This window comes from Heterodontus francisci, chromosome 3 (assembly GCF_036365525.1).
Source record: "Heterodontus francisci isolate sHetFra1 chromosome 3, sHetFra1.hap1, whole genome shotgun sequence".
Lineage (NCBI taxonomy): Eukaryota > Metazoa > Chordata > Chondrichthyes > Heterodontiformes > Heterodontidae > Heterodontus > Heterodontus francisci.
This window is the reverse complement of record NC_090373.1, coordinates 166678347-166702249: the sequence shown is the minus strand read 5'-3', so window position 1 is coordinate 166702249 and position 23903 is coordinate 166678347. Positions and strand designations below refer to the sequence as shown.

The following is a 23903-nucleotide window of genomic DNA, read 5'->3' as shown; positions in this document are numbered from 1 at the left end:
CCTTGTCCTGTCTCTCCCCTTCTACATCTGTTAAACTCCAGAAAGCTTGTTCTGGAAGGATGATGCTGGAGCCTATCTTTACTCAGTTTTACATTTATTGTACAGAGTAAAAGAATTCTAAACATGTAGCTCCTCACTCAAAGTCCTTCACCAGTCTCAGTAAGTGTCTGCTTATAAGTGCTCAAGTAAGACCCCAATTAACGCCCTGCACCTGCATACAGTCAAACAATTGATACACAATTAACATCTGTGACTCTTGTGATGCCATCTGTCACTTTAACAGTTTCTAATATCCTGGCCCTAACCATTTCCACTTCACCACCGGCATTCAATCTCTTTATACCGGCATCCCCCACCAGGACAGTCTGAAGTCTCTCCACTTCTTCCTTGAACATAGGCCCAACCAGTCTCCATCCACCACCACCCTCTTCCGCCTGGCTGAACTTGTTCTCACATTGAACAACTTGTCCTACAACTCCAACTCCACCCACTTCCTCCAATTAAAATGTGGCATTTTAATTCTCCACTTTGCTGTCACTCTGACCATTCTGTCCTCAGCTTTCTGCAGTGTTCCAATGCAGGACAATGTAAGCTTGAGGAACAGCACCTCATCTTTCGACTAGGCACTTGACAGCCTTCCAGACTCAAAATTGATTTCAACAGGTTCAGTCCATAATCTCTGTCCCTATTTTGTTTCCTTTTTCTTTGCAGATTTTGGTTTTACTCTTGTTTTTCTCTTTCTTTGCTTTCAAGCGGCAGCTGTTCATCATTCTGCCATTCACACCTCCTCTAGACACAGCTTTTATTTCTTTAGTTATCCCATTACCCCTCCCTTTGGCTTTGCACCACCAACTCTTCTGCCATTTAATCTCTCCTGTCTTCCACCCTATCACCGACCTTCCCTTTTGCTGTTCTTCCCACCATCCCCTTTTTCACTTCTCAAAAGCTATTGCATTTCTCATTTCTCCCAGCTCTGATGAAAGGTCATTGACCTGAAATGTTAGCTGTTTCTCGCTCCACAGGTGCTGCCAGACCTGCTGAGTATTGCCAGCATTTTCTGTTTTCAGCCCAAACTCTGGGCTTCATTACAATTCTGTATGGTACTGAGATATGCTGTCTGCCTCAGTAGCATCTTGTGGTGAAGGATTCCATGTTCTGTTAACCATCTGGGGGGGCATTTATAACTGGAAAGACCAACAATGGTGACTTTTGCTTCCTGCCCATGGAATGCACCATTATCACAGCCTTGAATGACACCTGATGGCCATCTGGTGGGATGTCCCATTGTCACAGTGCACCAAGTCATTCTTGATGAAACAAGTCAAACAGCTTCCCTAGTTAGTGCTGTAGGTTGACTATACGTAGATATCATGGGGAGACGACATTGTGTGGATTATTTGTGTGTGTGAGATTCATTCTTTTTTCTCTCCCCTCTCACATCTCACAGAAACCAGGAGCAGATGTGTTGAAGGAAGTCCCGTAGCTTTGAGACTCTCCCACACATTTGCCTAACTACTTGGCTGATGACGCGAAACACAACCGCTTCCGTCTCAAGAAGTAACGTTTGCATTTCACTGAGATTGCTGTTCACCAGTTATCCAGTTCCTCATTCATGAAAACAGTCACTTTTCAGACTGAGGCGTTGATTGTTCTGCCAGTATAGGGTTATTTTAATATGAACCATGAAATTCTTGATCGAATTAATTGAACTCATGGCAAGGGTTGGATCCCGGCCCTTTTGTTTCTGTTTATCTCTTTAACACCAGATGCTTAGTCACATTGCTCAGACTGAGTAAAACCAGCTGGCTTTCTTCAGTTTTGGCCATCTAAAATTTTGAAGTTATGTGAAATCTGCTGAATACTTCCCAGAAGGGCCAGCTCCACGATTAAAAACAGAAGGAATTTCAAAAACGCAGATGGATTTCTAAAACAATGGCTCTCAAACTTTCTTGGTTGAAGGATCCCTTTTCAATTGGATCAGTAATCATGGAACCCCTCCGCATCTAAATTTAAATACTATATAATCTCATAATATGAAAGCACTGCATGTAGTGTTTTAATAATGCTTTTAAGAACACAGGTATTTACCTACTGCCTAAGTGAGATGGACATGCCTGCTTCTCATGCAGAGTCTGTCTATCCATGCACACTCCCCTCCGAGGTCAGGCAGCCAGCCCTCTCTACGTTGTACTTTTCCCTACGCACTCCGCTCCTACTTCCCGGCTGGCACCAAGCCCGCCTCATGCTGCCCATCATTTGTTTAAGTGCTCGGTAAACACTTTTGCCTTTTGCAATGCTTTGCAGACCCCCAGGGATTCACGGATCCCAGTTTGAGAACCACTGTTCTAAAACACAGAGCAAGAACAGGAACAGATACATTGATGTTTTATGCTTTTCATGAGATGTGGGCGTGCCTGGCTTGGCCAGCATTTATTGCCCATCTCAAATTGCCTTTGAGAAGGTGGTGGTGAGCTGCCTTCTTGAACCGCTGCAGTACAGCTGGTGCAGGTACACCCACAGTGCTGTTAGGAAGGGAGTTCCAGGATTTTGACCCAGCAACAGTAAAGGAACAGCGATATAGTTCCAAGTCAGGATGATGTGTGGCTTGGAAGGGAATTTGCAGGTGGTGGTGTTCCCATGCATCTGCTGCCCTTGTCCTTCTAGGTGGTAGAGGTCACGGATTTGGAAGGTGCTGTCTAACGAGCCTTGGTGAGTTGCTGCAGTGCATCTTGTAGATGGTGCACACTGCTGCCACTGTGCGTCAGTAAGTATTGATTATTCATTTTACCCATTGTGCTTGGAGGATATTGGGTAACTGAGGAAGGGTATTACTGTGGACACGTGTTTAAGATACTTTCATACAGCATCAACATAACTCACACTCTACCGTTACCATCTGGGATACCAACCCTGGTTCAATGAAGAGTGCAGGAGGGCATGCCAGGAGCAGCACCAGGCATACCTCAAAATGAGGTGTCAACCTGGTGAAGCTACAACACAGGACTATCTGTGTGCCAAACTATGTAAGCAGCATGCGATAGACAGAGCTAAGCGATCCCATAACCAACGGATCAAATCTAAGCTCTGCAGTCCTGCCACATCCAGCTGTGAATGGTGGTGGGCAATTAAACAACTAACTGGAGGCGGTGGCTCCACAAATATGCCCATCCTCAATGATGGGGGAGCCCAGCACATCAGTGCGAAAGATAAGGCTGAAGCATCTGCAACAATCTTCAGCCCGAAGTGCCGAGTTGATTTTTAGATTTTAGATTTAGAGATACAGCACTGAAACAGGCCCTTCGGCCCACCGAGTCTGTGCCGACCATTAACCACCCATTTATACTAATCCTACACTAATCCTATATTCCTACCACATCCTCACCTATCCCTATATTCCCCTACCACCTACCTTTACTAGGGGCAATTTATAATGGCCAATTTACCTATCAACCTGCAAGTCTTTTGGCTGTGGGAGGAAACCGGAGCACCCGGAGGAAACCCACGCAGACACAGGGAGAACTTGCAAACTCCGCACATGCAGTACCCAGAATTGAACCCGGGTCACTGGAGCTGTGAGGCTGCGGTGTTAACCACTGCGCCATTGTGCCGCCCCTGGATGATGATCCATCTCAGCCTCCGCCTGAGGTCCCCAGCACAGATGCCAGTCTTCAGCCAATTCGATTCACTCCACGTGATATCAAGCAACACAGGGCGGCACAGTGGCGCAGCGGTTAGCACTGCAGCCTCACAGCTCCAGGGACCCGGGTTCGATTCTGGGTACTGCCCAGAGTTTGCAAGTTCTCCCTGTGTCTGCGTGGGTTTTCTCCGGGTGCTCCGGTTTCCTCCCACAAGCCAAAAGACTTGCAGATTGGTAGGTAAATTGGCCGTTATAAATTGTCACTAGTATAGGTAGGTGGTAGGGAAATATAGGGACAGGTGGGGATGTTTGGTAGGAATATGGGATTAGTGTAGGATTAGTATAAATGGGTGGTTGATGGTCGGCACAGACTCGGTGGGCCGAAGGGCCTGTTTCAATGCTGTATCTCTAATCTTTAATCTAATCTAAACATCTGAAGATACTGGATACTGCAAAGGCTTTGGGCCCTGACAATAGTACTGAAGACCTGTGCTCCAGAATTAGCCGCGCCCCTAGCCAAGCTGTTCCAGTACAGCTACAACACTGGCATCTACCCGGCAATGTAGAAAATTGCCCGGGTATGTCCTGCACACAAAAAGCAGGACAAGTCCAACCCAAACAATTACCACCCCATCAGCCTACTCTCGATCATCAGTAAAGTGATGGAAGATGTCATCGACAGTTCTATCAAGCGCCACTTGCTTAGCAATAACCTGCTCAGTGACAGTTTGGGTTCTGCCAGGGCCACTCAGCTCCTGACCTCATTACAGGAGGTTCAAGCACAGACAAAAGAGCTGAACTCAAGGTGAGGTGAGAGTGACGGCCCTTGACATCAGGCAACATTTGACTGAGTATGACATCAAGGAGCCCTAGCAAAACTGGAGTCAATGGGAATCGGGGAAAATTCTCCACTGGTTGGAGTCGTACCTTGTGTAAAGGAAGATGGTTGTGGTTGTTGGAGGTCAATCATCTGAGCTCCAGGACATCACTGCAGGAGTTCCTTAGGGTTGCGTCCTAGGCCCAACCATCTTCAGCTGCTTCATCAATGACCTTCCTTCAATCATAAGGTCAGAAGTGAGGATGTTCGCTGATGATTGTGCAATGTTCAACACCATTCGCGACGACTCAGGTACTGAAGCAGTCCGTATAGAAATGCAGTAAGACCTGGACAATATCCAGGCTTGGGCTGATAAGTGGCAAGTAACATCCATGCCACACAAGTGCCAGGCAATGACCATCTCCAATATGAGAGAAACTAACCATCTCCCCTTGACATTCAATGGCATTACCATCGCTGAATCTCCCACTATCCACATCCGAGGGGCAACCATTGACCAGAAACTGGAGTAGTCATATAAATACTGTGGCTACAAGAGCAGGTCAGAGATTAGGAATCCTGTAGTGAGTAACTCACCTCCTGACTCTCCACAGCCTGTCCACCATCTACAAGGCACAAGTCAGGAGTGTGGTGCAATACTCTCCACTTGCCTGGATGGGTGCAGTTCCAACAACACTCAAGAAGCTCAACACCATCCAGGACAAATCAGCCCACTTGATTGGCACCCCATCCACAAACATTCACTCCTTCCACTACCGACACACAGTGGCAGCAGTGTGTACCATCTCAAAGATGCACTGCAGCAATGCTCCTTCGACAGCATCTTCCATGGAAACCTACAAAATTCTAACAGGACTGGACAGACTAAATGCAGGAAAGGTGTTCCTGATGGCGGGGGAGTCTAGGACCAGGGATCACAGTCTAAGGATATGGGGTAAGCTATTCAGGACTGAGATGAGGAGAGACTTCTTCACCCAGAGAGTGGTGAACCTGTGGAACTCTCTACCACGGAAAGCAGTTGAGGCCAAATCATTAAATATATTCAAGAAAGAATTAGATATAGTTCTTAGGGATAATAGGATCAAGGGAGAGGGGGAGAAAACGGGAACAGGTTACTGAATTTGGACGATCAGCCATGATCGTTTTGACTGATGGAGCAGGCTCAAAGGGCCAAATGGCCTACTCCTGCTCCTATTTTTCTATGTTTCTAAACCCACGACCTCTACTACCTAGAAGGACAAGGGCAGCAAATACATGGGAACACCACCAGCTGCAAGTTTCCCTCCAAGTCACACACCATCCTGACTTGGAACTATATCGCCGTTCCTTCGCTGTCGCTGGGTCAAAATCCTGGAACTCCCTTCCTAACAGCACTGTGGGTGTACCTACCCCTCATGGGCTGCAGCGGTTCAAGAAGGCAGCTCACCACCACCTTCTCAAGGGCTATTAGGGTTGGACAATAAATGCTGGCCGAGCCAGCGATGCCCACATACCATGAATGAATAAAAAAAAAAGCTGACCTTTCTTTCCTATTGTTTTTTTTCTAGTAACTTGATTGTTTTTCCCATCTACTTGGATACTCTCACTTTTTCTTTCAATTCTCTCATGCTTGCGCTGTTTCATATTTCCCTCTCACACCTCCCTTTCTGTCTCGCATGCACCTCTCTCTCTCACACTCTTTCTGTCTCCCTCTAGTATCTCTCTCTCATTAGCTCTGTCTCGCCTTTTTCCCTCCATCATTTTTCACTCTACCAGCATCAGTCTATCCTTTCGGCTCCCATGACTGAAGAACAACCTTTGTCACTGGAGTCACCAAGCCTGTTTTTAGCTCACATGCTATATAATTTAGACTGTAGCAGAAGCTACCAATATGAACCATGCCAGAAGTGTCACCAAGTCACAATGGTTGAGCTGAAAAGCTCAACTTGTAAAAGAAAATGGAGACAATCAGACACATCAGTTTTTGGAGAGAGAGTTTGAGACGATATTCGCACCAATGAAGGAGCAGGAGCAGGCAGAGGAGGAAAGGTGGGAAAAGGCAAGAATGGTAGGTTGCAACAGCTGTACCGGAACAACTTGTGTCAGACGGATTTGAAGCTCTAGCTTTCTGTGGGCAGAATGAGGATTCTGGGCGGGGCTATCAAATAAATATCCATGGCACTCCCAAATGCAAGATGGCTCAAGTAATGGAAAAAGATCAGCAACACAGTCCGGACTGGCTGTCCCGCATTCTTTTTTCCTCTCAGAAACTAGGGTTAGTGACATACTGAATCGACTGGAAAAAACTTTGCAACGGAAGGGTGAGAGTAGCCAGTTATTGTGCTCCATGTGGGAGCCAATGATCTCAGTAAAGAAGGACCTGACGTCCTCCAAGATTAGGAAACCAGTTTAGGAGCAGGACTTTTCAAGTGGTAATCTCAGCATTACTTCCTCACTCATGGGCTTGAATAGGGAAGGGCAGAATGATTAGAAAAGCCAACACAGGGGTTAAAATGAGATATCAGGAAGAGGGATTGGAACCAGTTCTGGGACAGTTGAGAGCTATTCTGCAAGGTTGGGCCAAATGTGAATAGGTTAAGTAGGGAAATCATTAAGCATTTAAATGAGGACGGGGCTCCAATCAGGGTCAGCTGATATTGAAGGGAGAAATAGATGAGGCTAATCATGCAAAAAACAAGTTAGGAAGGGCAATATAATTGAGGAATAAAATCGAATGGACTACTTCTAAACAGGGAAAAGACTGAAATAAAATTAGATAAATTCAACAAAAAAGGAAAAGTTTTTTTTAAAGAAAAGGATTAAATGCATTTATCGCAATGCTTTGCTGTCCCATCTCTTCAGAGTGTGTGCAGCTCTGGAGTTGTAACCTGGTAGAGTATTGTAATTTTCATCTCAGTATTAACTGGACTTGTGGACAAATTCCAGTTTTGTGAGGTGGGGACAAAAATGTCTATAAATGGATTAAAATATACTTGTGAATTTTTTTTTAAATGGATTTGTAAAAGCCAAAAGACTAAAACGTAGTCAAATTTATCCATATATTCTTTATCTGTCTTAGCCCAAATGCTTGTAACGAATGGCCCAAATAAAATATCCTAGTTCCTTTAATTGATTGCTCCTGAAATAAATCGTAGGAATAGGCAGCATTAATATTTTATCTCAGGGTAGCTCCTGTACCCTTGTTTCACTCGGGTGCCGCAGCCCCTCACCAGTGTATGTCCTCAAATGGGTGATGTCTATAAGTGCAGGTTGCCAAGCAGTTAACAAGTGCTGCTTCCACCCACACAGTTTAAGTGTGCTGTTCAAAATGTCTTCTCCGCCCACTTTGGTTAGTCTGGAGAACACTCTGGCACTCCATGGTGATGCACAGCATCTTATAAGTGGTATTTTTTTCCCTTTCTCCAACTTCACTGATCTATTCTGCACAATCACTCGAGTGAAGAAATTTTGTACGTCTCGAAGGGATCTTCAATGAGTCAGGAAGATACTGGGGCCACTTTCTTCTATTGCTATTTTCAGCTGTAAAAAACTCTAAAAATTGCTGAGGTGATGTAGGATGGTGGATATAGTTTAACCCGATCTTGCTCAGCTGCAAAGTGACAGGGTGGGGTTGCAATTGAACCAAGTCAACTTATGGACAGGTGGGGACCTACTTAACATTCAAAAGCTGCGGCTCATTGGACTTCTTGGTGCCTTGAGCATAATCTTAGCAATGTGGGAATGGGAGTCCCACACTGTCTGCAGCCCAGCAGCAGAACCACGGTGGGAGGCACCAATGAGTCAGAGGAGGCCAAAGCAAGTCCAGCAATCTCTCTATCAGATCACAGTAGAGACCGCACAATGTCTTTACTGGTATCACATTCAACACAGAGATATTTGATTGTGCCAATATGCCAACATACAAGGTGCTGCTTTAATAGGGAGGGTAACTCGATTACCTTGCCTAGTTTGGTCAAGTTGTTAAATTTTTCCCACACTGTGTTGCTGATTTTGGAGTTGAGACACAACTGTTTCTGCTGTGACCCTCCACTATGCCTTCACTGATGCCCAAGATGGTCTCTTGCCCTGTGTGCCAAACAGACCTGCCAACCTTCCCTTCATTGCCCACAACAGGCCCTCCATCTCGCTGCTATTTTTGTTTTTATGTATTCTCGGAATATGGGCGTGGCTGACAAAGCCAGCATTTATTGCTCATCCCTAGTTGAACTGAGAGGGAGATGGGGAGCTGTCACCTGGAGCCACTCTCGTCATGTCGTGAAGCTCCCATAATGCCACGGGTTTGGTGCAGCTGACTTGCAAGGCCACGTCGGAGAGTCAACCTGGAGTGTGAGACTGCCATCACATATAGGCCAGGCCGGATAAGGATGGCATGTTTCCTTCCCTAAAGGACGTTCAGCAATCATTTGGGTTCTTTCGGCAATCCAACAGCGTTATGGTCACTTTTATGGATACCATATTTTTCAAACTCGAGCCACAAATTCTCAAACTGCCACAGTGGGATTTGAACTCGTGTTCTTTGGATTATTAAAGTAGGCTTGTGGATTACCGGTCCATTACTGGTGGTACATTACTGTAACTCTGGTTCAAGCTCTCTTTCCTGCCAATTTTCTGGCTGCCGTCACTTCGTCCCTCTTCTCCTTTGCTCTTTCTACTTTCACTTTCACTTTAAGCTGCTGAAGGCTTTTAAATCCCGTAGCGGTGTCCAAGTTTCTACTCCCAGGTTCATGCCTGACCAATTGCTGTCTGGTGTCCTGGAGGACTGTGGTGATGATTATGTAAGTGAGCTGATCCGAGGAAATCTGCTGCAGTCAGAGGGCAGGGTGGAAGCCCATGTCCACTGCACCTCTGCCAGCACTGGGAAGTCTAGGCCCAATCGTGCAGATTTCCCGACAGATTACTCGCATAAATAAAAGCAAAATACTGCGGATGCTGGAATTCTGAAATAAAAACAGAAAGTGTTGGAAATACTCAGCAGGTCAGGCAGCATCTGTGGAGAGAGAAACCGAGTTAACGTTACAGGTCATTGACCTTGCATCAGAACAGATGACTCACATTTTCAAAGATACTACCTTGTCATTATGATCCTAAATTCAGTGCCTCTAAAATTAGGCAGTGAACCTCAGACTTTTTTACAAGGAACAGATCCTCGCGTAATTGAGAATAGTTGCAAGGTAAAGACAGATGGGTTTGAGATTCACTGCGGTCACTGAGACGCCATTGTGTTACGTTTCAGGTCAAATTGCATATTTGAATAAAGATTTGTCAGCAGTCCTATTGCAATTAATAATCACCATGTTGCCTCTTCCCTGCGTTCTTCCTTTCAGAGTTTTTTTTAATGTTCTGACGTTTCTCTCTTTTTGCAGAGAGGGGGATTGGTGGGAAGCCCGATCCTTGCAGTCCGGAGGAACTGGATACATTCCCAGTAATTACGTGGCTCCAGTCGACTCCATCCAGGCAGAAGAGTAAGTTTTAATTTGTTTTGACATGAAGGGCACATTCATTTCGAGCTGTCAACTCTCCAGGGTTGTCCTGGGCTCTCTGGGGGTAAAGGTTAATCTCCAGGACACTGCTGCAAGCAACCAGGGAGAAAAATCATAGGGCCAGTTTAAATTTTTTTTTTAAATATGGGATTCCTTATGTTTCCTAGTTATAAAAATATTCAGGATGGGAAAGGGGTTGTTTCGACGGTGATGAAACCTCCAGGGATACGCCCAACCAGAGTTGGCAACTCTAATATTAATGGAGCTGAATTGGCAAAAGAAAAATGTTCCTTTTATGTTGATCCATCCCAGCATTTTCATTTGCAAGTTTCTTAAAGAAAAAGGCTAATGTTCTCATTAACCCTTCCCTCAGTGAATTTGAATGCCGCCACTTGTGCAGTAAGGCTTAAGTGGCTAAAGCCTGAATTTGCTCTTAAATCTTGGGTCCCCAATCCTGTTGACAGTTTCACAGGATGCTATTTAATGCAGATGTTCATGTGAATGCCTCCTATAAAAAAAAGACAGGCCTGTTTAAAGTATGGATATTGCCAACGGTGGCTGTATTATTTTTGTCTTATCCAACTGAAACAGTGTAAAACCAATAAAATCTAACCGATGACATCCATAACATTCCATAGCAATGCTGGAAGCTTCCTCGAGGTTCAAAGCAAAACAACTTCTCTTCTCCCTCCTCCATCCAGTAGTTCATTAATTAAAAATAATGACAATCACTTGATACATACAGGGCATTCAGTTTTTTTGCTCGGAGCAAGATGCACAACTTCGAAAGATGAATCAGTTTTCCAGTCTTGGAGTAAACTCTAGTGTTTTGTTCTAAACATCATATGTGTCTGACAGACAGCAATGAATTGCCGAAGGACTTTTTTTTTTAAAGCACACTGCTGAAACTCTTGGAGAGCAGCAAGCTGTTTTTTTTTTTAAAACAATGCCCTCTTTCTTTAGTAGCCGATCGCTGACTGAGCTTGGCACATTTAGATTACTGTGCATATATAAATATATCATTACCTATATAATTATATAGTATATTCATTACCTTGTCATGCAGCATTATTCTTACATGAAAGTAAACATGGTGGCTTCCCGACATTACTGTCCACATAGTTCCCTGGTGCCGAGGTTAAGCGTACCGTCTCGTGTAGAACTGGACTTTAAAGATCAATAAAGATACAGGGTGTTCGACCCCTGATCTGTGCTGTGTCTGTTGACCTTCATTGGAGAAGCAGTAAGGGCACTACATGATTGGTCACAGCATCACTGTGTTTCAAAGAGGAGAATGTAGCCAGAGTTCCCAGTCTTGAGTGCTGTCCAGCAACTCCTGGAGCTTGACTTGAAAAGACCATGATAATCACTTGTAAGTACAAAGGTGATGTGGCTACTACTGTACAGCCTAAGGGAAGTTAAGTACTTAGCAAGAATATTAAAAGATGGAGGGAATTTGGATTTTTAAAAAAAGGCAGAACAGGCTCGATGGGCCATCTATTTTAAGAATAGGTTTTAAGAATAATAAAAGCAAAAGCTCACCATTGTTTTGCAAGAGCTGAGTATCTCAGCAGAGCCAGTGAGCTCCAGGAATTGTGTGACTGGTAAAATGATGACTTGAGATGTTTCCACACTTACGAAGGAATAGCTGAGATTCGCCATCATCTGCCGACTGGATGTTTTTTTAAAGAAAAAGAAATAGCTATGATCTTGTTAGATCACTGTTCGATAGTGATCTATATTCCCAGGACAGCACTAAATCATTTATAATATGCAAATTAAAATATCTGCAATGGATAGCAAAAAGCAAATTCCTGACACATTGCCTTGGCACTCCACTAAATCGAAGGAACCAGCTGCTTGTGTTGGGGCTGTTGGTTTTGGAACAAAATCTTTGCTGCATTGCAAGGTGAAGATACTGTTCATTAACAGTAACAGTATATGGCAGATTGAATCTGCCGGGCCTTGTCTCGGAGGTAATGTGTTAGATACTATCTGTGTCCAGTTGTTACATGTTTGGGGGTTTCCATGCTAATTCTCTTCTGGGACAGAGCCATTCTGCAGTGGAATTCACCCCCCACCCCCACTCCCACCTCCCGGGAATCAGTGTGCTGAATAACAAGGTAAATATGCAAGATCCAGGAGAGGAGCAGGAAGCCCTTGTCATTGTATTCCATGTCCATCATGTTCCACCATGTGACCTCACTTTTGCTCATGAGGAATACCACTCAATAGACCATGGTTCAGCTGGACACTACTAAGCAAGTTTCTTCATTAGAAAACCAGTGAGAGCAACATACAAACTCCAGACTTACAGTAATTCCAAACTTTAGCATTCTTGAAATCAAAATGAGGTTTGAATCAAATGATTCCTGCCATAACACTAAACACGACCTTTGAAGCACAGTTCCTTTATTTCCTAACTAGCACAGAGCCTGCTCACCGACCCAGGGCTGAATTTTTAGGCCCTGGGTGGGAGCAGGCGCAGAATTTTACGCTGCCAGCTGGCATGCCGGTTTGCTGGCACCAGCTGACCCCGGGCCATTTTCCTAGAGGCGAAATAAGCGGGGGAGGGTGCGGGTGTAGCACTAGCCACCCATAAGTGGCAGGTAGCTGTTTAAGGCCATTTAAAGGTCTTTTAAAGCCTACAGTTGGCCTTTAGGCACCCGGAGGCATTGGAGAATAGGCCAGCTGCTTGGAGGCAGTCTCCCAGTGGCAGAAGTGGGTTTCCTAGGATGGATATTTATCTCTAAATGCCTAGCTATACTCCTTAACTCTTCAACTGACAGGGCTTTTAAACTGTCCCAAGTTACCTCACTCTGTTCTGGGATAGTACTGGCCTCAAATGTGAGCATTTTAATACACTAGCACTGGAAACCACAAGAAAACCTGTATTGAAGTTATTTTTTAAATTATTGCTAGGGATCAATTTGGTTTTCTGCTTCCAATTTCCCATTTGTCTTTGGGTTTGATCCGGGACGTAAAGCCCCCACATTTCTGTTACGATCAGGTGAGGAGGGGTTGAAGAGCTCTCCTCTTTTCCCTAACAGGAACCCTCACAACATTTAAGAAGTATTTAGATGAGCGTTTGAAACGCCATAACATACAAGGCTATGGGCCATGTGCTGGAAGATGGGATTAGAATAGATAGGTGCTTGATGGCCAGCACAGACACGATGGGCCAAAGGGCCTGTTTCTGTGCTGTATAACTCTATGACTCTCCTTGTTTGATCACAACAGGTTTATTTCTTTTTGGAAAGGATATACTTGTCAATTCAGTGAGTGTTTAACTGTTCATTCTCCATGATCGTAAAAGAACCAATTGACTGGTTTTCTCGAGTTTAACAAAGAAAGAGGTTAACTTTATTGTACTTAAACCAATCTATGTAAAATAATAAAATATACTCCAACTTTCACTCACACACACACATACAGACACAAATAGGTTACAGAATGGGGATGTATAGATCGGTCAAATTAAAGTCCAGAGAAATAAAGGGGTATACAGTCTGTGGAGGTTGGTGACTTGGCTGGTTTCAAGCTCAATTCGGTGGTCATGCGACGTTCCTCTGGTGGATCTGAGGCTTCCAGTTTGAAGATGTGGACGCTGATTTGGTAGTTCTCCGGGGACGGTAATGCGGCTGAATTCCTTCGAGAGGGGTCTCTGTCTGTTCTTTTCAGAAAGTTCTGTACTCTCTAGCTCCCCCATCAGGCTTAAGTCTTTAAGCACAGTGAGCATCGATCCGTGAACAGACTAGCATAATCAAACACAGATCAATTAAACCACTGAACACTAGAGTCTGCAGCAGGGAATATGCCTCAATGCTCACTGCCAGCAGACAGAGTTTGAAGCTTGCAAGGTTTAATATTCAGGTTTCCAGCTGGTAGATTAAAATCATCATTTGACCTAGCACATTTTTGTGACACCATATAGAATGTCAGCAAGATCTTCCTGAACTACAGCGGAGGTGGGGGAAGCGGGAATTTTAACCCCCAAGGGGGCTGCGAGCCTTTGAAAAGATTTTTTTTGAAATTTAAATCCCAAACCCAACTCCAACCAGCCCACTTCCAGTTTTCCCGGAGGCGAATTAGGGGAAGGGCTGCTCTCAGCAGGCGGGTCACTTTCCCAACTCTTCTAACCCTTTAAGACTGGATTCTCGGGGCTCGGGAATTCTGGGAGGTCAAAGGAGGCAACAAGGGTGACGAGAAACTGCATCAACAACAGCCACATTTGCTGATGTAGTGACATTATGCACTTGTGTTTACAGACCTTGTAAAGTCAAATCCATTTTATGAGGATGGCACAGGCCCTTTAAAAACGGCAGCTCTGGCTCCTGCCTATGTTTTTATTTAAACATTTAACATTCAGTAGTGAACGTCAACTGTTAGCAGTTTGCCATCTGTGTACACATTTAACAGCTAGTTCAGCTGCAAGAGCCTGTCCCTTAGCCGCATCTAACTAAGGGCTTGAAGGTCCCTTGACATCTACATCTGCATCACTGACTACACACTCTGTGATGGTGTGTCTTTTACTAACACTCATGCTTATCTCATGGGAATTTCCACCTCTAAGTAGGTAACTTGGCAGCACATTCAGACAAGACATCCTCTGTGGATCTTATCCCATGTGTTGCAGAGAGAGTAATGGATGAGCTTTGGTACAAGACACGAATACGTTGGGAGCTGCAGTCAGTTTATCTATGTCGCCTGGACTCCGAAACGTGGCACCATCTGAACATACGCTCTCAATCCTGCTGAGTTTAGGGTACTGGCCAATTTAGGATGGCAATAAGTTACCCCTGTACCTTCTGCATGCATCACCTCTCGATGTTTGGAGCAAGATTTGAACATTGTGCATTCCAGCTTTTCTTGGCAGGATGAGGGTGCTGCATTTAGTAGCAGTGATGTGACGTGAGGGATGCTAACTCACAGACAACAGTTTCCTGGAATTTAGATTAAATGAGTATCAGTGGAAACGTGTCTTTTTAACTTGCCATGCAGCACCATGGTAAAGACAGGACCTTTCCTGCTAACCTTGTAAAGGGTTATGATTACCTTTGGTAGGCTTTTTCTCTTGCACTGTACTCTTAGAGCAATTTCTTTTTTTAAATCTAGCAGTGAAAGCTTTGATGCATCTTTGGGAGGGACTGGCTTGGAAGGGTGACTGAACCTTACATTGTAGAGAAAGTGAGTTGCATACATGCCAAAGATGGAGCAACACTGGGTCACTGGCTGTGTCCCTACTGATTCAGACATTGTGCGCATGTAGTCAGGTGCAAGAGTTTCCTCAAGCCATTACCAACAGGCTGCAAATACTGTCCAATTAAACTAAATCATTTTCAATTCAGACAAATAATGTGCAAAACAACCTCGATAATGTTCATTTACAATTCTTTGTAATTATCTGAAAGAAGGGGGCCTGAGGATTCCTTTAATCTACCCACTGACCTGCCAGACTAGCCAGTGTTTATTTTTTAATCCCCTGACTGCCCCACACACCCTCCGTTCGAAAGAGTGCTTCTATTTGAAGAGGGCTGTGAGATAGTCTCCTGACTTTCTGCACTGAGTTTCTGTAGATTTGCTGCCTCTGCTGTAGTCACAGCTTAAGAACAAATTGCATCAGCAATAACTTGCACTGATACAGAGCCTTTAATGCAGAAAAGTACCCCAAGGCGCTTCACCGAGGTGTAAGCAAAACACATGCCGAGCCTAGGAAGGAGAGATGAGAAGGGGTGACCGAAAGCTTGGTCAAAGAGGTGAGGTTTAAGGTGGCTCTTAAACAAGGAGAGAGGTTGAGCGACAGAGGGCTTTAAGGGTGGAATCTACGTCACCAAACTGCATGTGTATTTAGGAGGGGCCCCTGTGGGTGGCGGAGGAAGGGTGATGAACAAGAAACTGGAGTCGGAGGAACTGAGGGTTTGGAGGGGAGGAAGTAAGCACTGAAGAATGTTAGAGATAGAGGGGGACAAAACCATTGAAGGATTTAAGAACAAAGATTGGCGACATTGATGGAGTGGGAGCCAGTGTCGATCAGTGAAGAAGGGTGTGACAGGCAAGCAGGATAGGAGATTGGCAGCAAAGTTTTGGATGAGTTGAAATTTATAGAGGGTGAATGATGGGAGGCTGGCCAGAAAATATTCGAGTATTCTCGAGGTGACAAAAGGCATGGATGAGTGTTTCAGCACCAGATGGGCTGAGATTTACAAATAAATCTCAAGATGAGACTTGCCTGAATAAAGCTCTTCTCTTATTCTCTGTCTTTGTAAAATATGATGGTCATTGACAGACTCTGCCACCTCCATTAACCTTGTACAGTTGAGGTAAATGTGATGAATGTTAACTAAAATCCAAGTGGACTGGACATTATTAATTCAGTTCAAATTGCTGCATCTTTATTGTTGGATCCCAATTCGTCACTGCAAAGTAAAGCTTTTTTTTCCCCTGTTATGTCCTCCTTTTGCCAATGCCAGCAGAAAGAACTTTGCACATTCCCTAAATCTCTCAAAATCCAAAAGCTGAGTCGGGGAATGAGCAATTACAAGAGGCGACCAAAACCTTAATTGCAACCCTGCCATCTGAAAAATGTATGGGCAAGAAGTTATCTCTGCACATAAATTTGCTGACTTAATCCACCATCCCCAATCCAAGAGTTCAGCCATGACAACCCCAGGTCCCAGTTACCTAGGCTTCTATCTTTCCCCCTTGCTAGTGGTTGGCAGTAGCAGCAGAGGGAAAAGCGAGGAGCTGGAAGGTGATAATGGGTCTGTGGGGATAGAGAAAGAACAGCACAAAAGCTGTTACTCTTTCATTTCATGTTCTGTGGTCCTGCAGCTAGAGAACTACAAAAGTCATTTTGGATTAGACAAAAGCAGGTAAAATGCGACTCTGGTGCAAGAACTTTGAATGTAAATTAAAAACTTAAGTTTGTCTTTTCCAACTACTTCTTTTCATGAACGAGAAAATCATTTGCTGCATGTGCCTTGAATTAGACCTCATGATGTTGAACATGGTGGTTTTGATGCTTATTTCTACAGGCATTTTATTCGAACTTCTGGATAAATATTTAGAATGGATTTGAAGGCTTTCCTCATGCCAAATTAAACAGTTACTTCAATAGCATGCACCTCGATAATGTTCCAATAACAACAATCTTTCTGAACAATCCTGTTTCATCGAAGCATAAGCAAGATATAGAAAATACAAAATATTTTGGTCTGGGGTTTCTATGCAGTTGTGCTAGTTTTAGTGGCACAAGTTGAATGCTATAATTGTAACCAGTGCAAAAGGTGATGGAATTTTAAGTGCAAATTGCATTCAGTGTAACTTGAGTTTCCACGATCATTTGCGCTAGTTTTATAAACATTGTGCTGGAAGCAGCCCCTGCCCACAAAACTAGCCTTGTGAATTAATCCCCATTGGGCGTTTCTGCTAATTCCCCTCATTTGCAGGCCTTCAAAGAGGCTTCAAAAATTAGAGTCATAGATTCATAGTTATACAGCACAGAAACAGGCCCTTCGGCCCATCGTGTCTGTGCCAGCCATCAAGCACCTATCTATTCTAATCCTATTTTCCAGCACTTGGCCCGTAGCCTTGTATGCTATGGCGTTTCAAGTGCTCATCTAAATACCACTTAAATGTTGTGAGGGTACCTGCCTCCACCACCTCTTCAGGCAGTATGTTCCAGATTCCAACCACCCTCTGAGTGAAAAAATATTTCCTCAAATCCCCTCTAAACCTCCTGCCCCTTATCTTAAATCTGTGCCCCCTGGTTATTGATCCCTCCACTAAGGGAAAAAGTCTCTTCCTATCTATTAAAAATTAAGCTGGAACATTTGGGCACGAGGGTATGCTTAGAAAGATTTTGAATTTTTTAATTTACTAAGGAACTCACTACTGTAGCCCATTCCAGTTGGAAAATATTTTGGATTTTTGAAATCATTTTCAGTAATCTACCATGTGGTTACTCTCAGCTGGTGTGTATAGATGCTGTAATTTAAAATGCTTTTATTTTGTGATTAAACCCACTTTCAGCTGTATTAATCCAATTTTAACAAGTAAGTACTCTTACACATATAAAGGAATATTTTTAAAGCAGAAAGAAATTACATTTTAAAACTCTGCCCGATTCTGCTGGTTCATGGCAGATTTAGTTTGGGAATGTGCAAATGAGTGTACACCCAAAGCACAAACTGTACTCCTTTTTTGTTCAAAGTACTTGATCTTTTTATAGAAGAAAATAATAAACTCTCTCAATAAATTTCTTTGCTTTTTTTTTTAAAGAAAAGGCAATTCTGTTGCTGACGTGAAGATCCTCTAGTTGGGCTCCTTTCCTGTTAAGTGGCTCTGGTGAAGTCAACAACAGGAAGAATCTTCATATAAACATAGAAGTTCAGAGCGCAAATTGAGTCCTTTCAGCCTATCACATCCGTCCCAGTTCTTTACTTGAGCCATCTAAGGTTAATCCAAGGTTCTTCCCTCTCCCCATAGTCCTGCATCATCCACTGCTTCAAATATTTATCAGTTTTCCCTTATGGGGGGTTTTATCTCTGGGTTATTGAGGGTTACTGGGAGGCCTGGTCCCTAGACGTGTGGCATTCAGGCCCATTGCTGTGTTGTTCCACCCTGGTGCCTGGAAGCAGACTCCCAGCCATGGATCTCCCAGCCTCACTGTCTTGGGTGTCTTGGGAGAGAAGAAGGCTTAGGGAGTAAACCTCGACAGAAAATCTGGAGTGGAGTCCCGTAGGCGGTTATCTGTTACTTATCAAGTAGTTTCTCAGCAACTCCTTCAGCAGAGCTGGTACCAATCAGTATTGTTTTGTTTTCTTTCCTTTGGACAATACTAGCAATGTTGAGAGGGGGTGCTCCTGATGCTTAGGCAACTCGGGGTCTCCATACTATTTGCTCAGGCCTGTGCCCTGGAAAATGCACTCCAGCTTTGTGGTTAAACGTTGCCACAACACAGGAAGAAACAGTTACTGGTTAGATTAGATTAGATTAGATTAGATTAGATTAGAGATACAGCACTGAAACAGGCCCTTCGGCCCACCGAGTCTGTGCCGACCATCAACCACCCATTTATACTAATCCTACACTAATCCCATATTCCTACCAAACATCCCCACCTGTCCCTATATTTCCCTACCACCTACCTGTACCAGTGACAATTTATAATGGCCAATTTACCTACCAACCTGCAAGTCTTTTTTGGCTTGTGGGAGGAAACCGGAGCACCCGGAGAAAACCCACGCAGACACAGGGAGAACTTGCAAACTCCACACAGGCAGTACCCAGAATCGAACCCTGGTCCCTGCAGCTGTGAGGCTGCAGTGCTAACCACTGCGCCACTGTGCCGCCCTTATAAGCTTTCGCTTGATTGGCGTAGAGTAAGAGCGCCAGGGCTTACTTTCAATGGTGGGAGAGATCATCATGTCTCATTGCATAGCTATCGCCCGCCCCAAGCTGGCAGCCCCCAGTTAGTTAGGTGCTGTCCTGCCATGACCTGTTGGCCTCAATGGGTGCTCGGAGCTTAGAGAGTCATCTCTCAATAGGCGGGTCAATAATCTATGCACCAGGCAGGACAAACTTAACAAAGACGACACCAGTCCTTCGCATTGCAAGCTGGAACATAAGAACCATGGACCCTGGCCTTACTGACGACCTTCTGCAGGTTGATGGCGCACACAAGACAGCTATGATCAAAAAAGAACTTACAAGGCTCAATGTGGACATTACTGCAAGAAACTAGGCTCGCTCAAAGTGGTTCCCTTAAAGAAACACTACAGACTCTTCTGGCAGGGGAAAGCCAAAGAGGCAACGTGTGAACATGGAGTGGGTTTCGTTGTAAAAAAGCACACTCCATGTGGTGATAGAACCCCCCATAGAAGGCTCAGAGAGACTTCTTACTCTTTGCTTGTCATCAAACGCGGGCCCAGTTAATCTCATGTGCATCTAAGCCCCAACACACACCTCTACCCCAGGTGTCAAGGGTCAGTTCTATGAGACACTTGACTCTGCCATCAGCAGAATTTCCAGCACCGAGAGACAGTACCTTCTAGGGGACTTCAACACAAGGGTGGGTACTGACTACACAGTTTGGCCAACATGTATACAGTGCCAAGGGATTGGCAAGACAAACAAAAATGGATAGAGTTTGCTAGAGCTATGTTGTCACCATGGGCTCTGTGACAAACAGCTACTTCCAGGTCAAGCCATGTCACAAGGTGTCCTGGAAACATCTGAGATCATGCCACTGGCACTGCCTAGACACAGCACCCTTAACATTGTCTTCGACACTCATAGCTGACTGTGAGTGATCCTCATCAGAGCTGACTGTGACACTGACCACTCCCTGGTCAGCTCAGGCTTTAGCAAAGGCCCCTACACTGCTCCAAGACAAAAGGTCGCCCTCGGATTGACACTTGTCGCACCGCTGACCCAAAAAGGACCCAGGGGTTGCTCAACATCAAGTTCTTTCGGACAGCAATGCCTAAGGCTTGAGTGTGGTATCAAAATGGGATCATCTGCACGTCACCATCTATAACTCAGCACTCACTGCATATGGGAAGAGAGATCGGTGGAATGCTGACTGATTTGAAGTTTATTGGACTGAAATGGAGTCAGTTACCCTAACCAAGAGGAGAGCCCTCATGATCTACAAGCAAATCCCCAGCAAAAAAAACTTAGATGCTGTCAGAGCTGCTGGAAACAAGTCTCAGCAGACTGCTCGGCACTGCGCCGATCAATACTGGTTGAAACTCTGCAGCAAATCCATGAACCTTTGTGTCTCTGTTGGAAGGAAGGATCTGTGCCTCAAGACATGCATGATGCAAATATAGTCACCTTGGAGAAAAACAAAGGGAGATCGCAGTGACTGCAACTATTGCTAAGTATTGTGGGGAAGGTCTTTGCTCACGTTGCTCTGACCAGATTGCAGACCCTGGCGTCACGCATCCATCCTGAGGCTCAGGGCGGCTTCAGAGCTGGTAGATCGACAGTCGACATGATCATCTCACTTTGGCAGTTACAGGACAAGTGCCATGAACAGCACAGACCACCCTACACTGCCTTCATAGACCTCACCAAGGCCTTTAAACTGGTCAGCAGAGACGGACTCTTCAAATGACTACGGAAAGTAGGCTGTCCTCCTGGACCCTTGGGCACTATCACTTCTATCCATGAGAACATGCACAGTTCTGTCAATTACAATGGAGCAACATCAGACGCATTCAAGATCAACAGCGAGGTAAAGCACAGCTGTGTCCTGGCGCCAACTCTCTTGGGCATATTCTTCTCCATGCTGCTATTGATGCTTTTGGCAATTCAAATGAGGGTGTCCACCTGCAATACCAGAGCTGACGGAAAGCTGTTCAACTTGGCAAGACTGCACGCCAAGATCAAAGTACGTAAAGTCTTAATCTGTGAGTTGCCGTTTGCTGATGATGCTGCGCTGACATCCCATAATGAAGCTCACTTGCAGCAGCTTGTCGATCAGTTCTCCTGGGCCTGCAAGGAGTTTGGACTGACAGTCAGCATCAGGAAGGCCAAAGTTATGGGCTGGGATGTAGAGTTTTCACCTTCCATCAGCATCAACAGCTTCACATATCTATTGATCTGAGGACGACCTTTTGTCTTGGAGCAGTGTAGGGTTCTTACCACACACCAGAGAGTGGTCAGTGTCACAGTCAGCTCTGATGAGGATCACTTACAGTCAGCTATGAGTGTTGAGGGTGCTGTGTCTGGTGATGATAAGGTCTAGGTGGTGCCAGTGGCATGATCTCCGATGTTTCCGGGGAACCTTATGACCAGGCTTGACCTGGAAGTAGCTGTTCTTCAGAGTCCATGGTGACAGCATAGCTCTAACAAACTCTATCCATTTTTGTTCGTCTTGCCAATCCCTTGGTACCGTATACACGTTGGCCAAACTGTATAGTCGGTACCCACCCTTGTGTTGAAGTCCCCTAGAAGATGCTGGGAATTCTGCTGATGGCAGCATCAAGTGTCTCATAGAACTGACCCTTGACACCTGGGGTGGAGGTAAGTGTTGGGGTGTAGATGCTCATGAGATTAACTGGGCCCGCGCTTGATGACAATCACCAACAATCTGTCTCTTGATGCTGAAATCAGCACCAGGATTGCCAAGGCTGCAGCTGTCATGTCAAAGTTAAGAAGATGAGTGTGGACCAACAGCAAACTAACAATCAATACAAAGCTCCACATGTACCAGGCTTGTGTTCTCAGCACCCTCCTTTATAATAGTGAAGCATGGATTACTTATGCAAGCCAAGAAAAGCAGCTGAACAGCTTCCACCTCCGCTGTCTCAGACAAGTATTGGGCATCTCCTGGCAGGACGGAGTGCTGAATAAGGAAGTACACCAGCGTGCAGGGATCCCCAGCGTGCTTGCCCTCTTGAGTCAGCGGCGACTCCGTTGGCTGGGTCATGTGAGCTGAATGGATGATGGCCGTATCCTGAAGACAAGCTCTATGGTGAACTTGCTATCAGCACAAGACCAACAGGTCACCTACATCTAGGATGGCAGCGAGCAAGCTCTCAAGTTGACCGGGATCGGTTTCAATGCATGGGAAGTCCTTGCTGTTGACCGGAGTGCGTGGAGATTGGCAGTCAGGAAGGGTGTGGAAAAAGCAGAGGACAAAAGAAGTGACCAGATGATGGAAAAGAAAGCCCAGTGGAAGGAAAAAAACATCTGTCGACATCATGCCAACGATATTCATCTGTGCCAGCTGCGGAATGGATGGCCACTCACAGGTTGGCCTCCATAGCCACATCAGACAATGTTTAAGCCAGAAGTGACATACACCTCGGGCTTAGTCCATTGTCTTCTGAGACTGACAGATGCCTACTACTTTCCCTTATCAGATGCAATAGTCTCTACTGCTACCACACCCTAAGCCACTCTACCCCTCTCTCCTCCTTTCAAACCCTCCTTAAGCTTTTGGTCAGCTATCCTAATATGCCTTGATGTGGATTGGTGTCAAATTTTGTTAACGCTCATGTGAAGCCCCTTGGGGTGTTTTGCTACATTTAAAGGTGCTATAACAATGCAAGTTGTTGTTGCATGACAAAGCATCCCATACTGTAACATCTCTATGGAAAATAAATTTCTCCAAACATGTCTCCTCACTCTTACTGACAGGTTCCCGAATTTAAAACATCGCTCTAGTCGCCATCTCTCGAAGCAGAGGAGATACTCCTTCCTTATTCACTTGCGGAACCCTTCATTATAAAAACTTCCAATTGAATTTAATCTTGGCTTTCTCTGTTCCAGTGAAAATAGTCCCAGTATCTGGAGACTCTCTGAATGCTGTAACTAACCATCCCTAGCATCATCCTGTTAATTCTACACAGTGCGCCCTCCATGGCTTAATATCCTTTCTATAATGGGGAAGTAAAACTACACACGCTATTCAAACTGTGACCTAACAACGTGCTTTGTAGAAGTGTATTTAATCTTTACCCTGTTAGTCTAAAGCTGAAAATGCTGTTGGCCTTTATTCACCTGCACTTGTAATTTTACCCCTCGATCCCATTATTCCTTCAGAAAGGGGAAATACTGTGAACAAAAATTACCCTCAACTGGTAAAGAGGGTGGGGGTTCTACTCGCTATAATAGTAACCTAAAGAGTAAAAGAGAGATAAAGATAACAAATACTGCGGGATCGGAAATGGTTATAGGATGCAATAACAAAATGTGTGGCAAAAATAATGCAAGAGTAATGAAAAATAAAAGCACATGAAAATGCCTGTACAGCAATGCACAGAGCATCAGCAATGAAATAGAGGAATTATAATTAGAAGTGAGACAACAGATGTAATGGGGAAACACGGCTGTAGACGGGCAAGTTGTAATGTATTTGGAAACAATAAGGAAGGAAGACGAGGTGGTTGTTTTATTAATCAGAAATAATGACAGCAATAAGAAAGGACATAAC

The 23903-nt window shown here is 44.7% G+C and overlaps 1 protein-coding gene across 11 annotated transcripts in view; it reads left to right on the top strand.

The window, feature by feature from the left end:
• fyna (FYN proto-oncogene, Src family tyrosine kinase a) overlaps positions 1 to 23903 on the top strand; it is a 328748-nt gene that overhangs the window by 254197 nt on the left and 50648 nt on the right. For all 11 annotated transcript variants that reach the window (XM_068027408.1, XM_068027430.1, XM_068027394.1 and 8 more), the window contains one exon: positions 9839 to 9937. In XM_068027408.1, coding sequence (XP_067883509.1) covers positions 9839 to 9937 — 99 coding nt within the window. The remainder of the gene's footprint in view (positions 1 to 9838; positions 9938 to 23903) is intronic.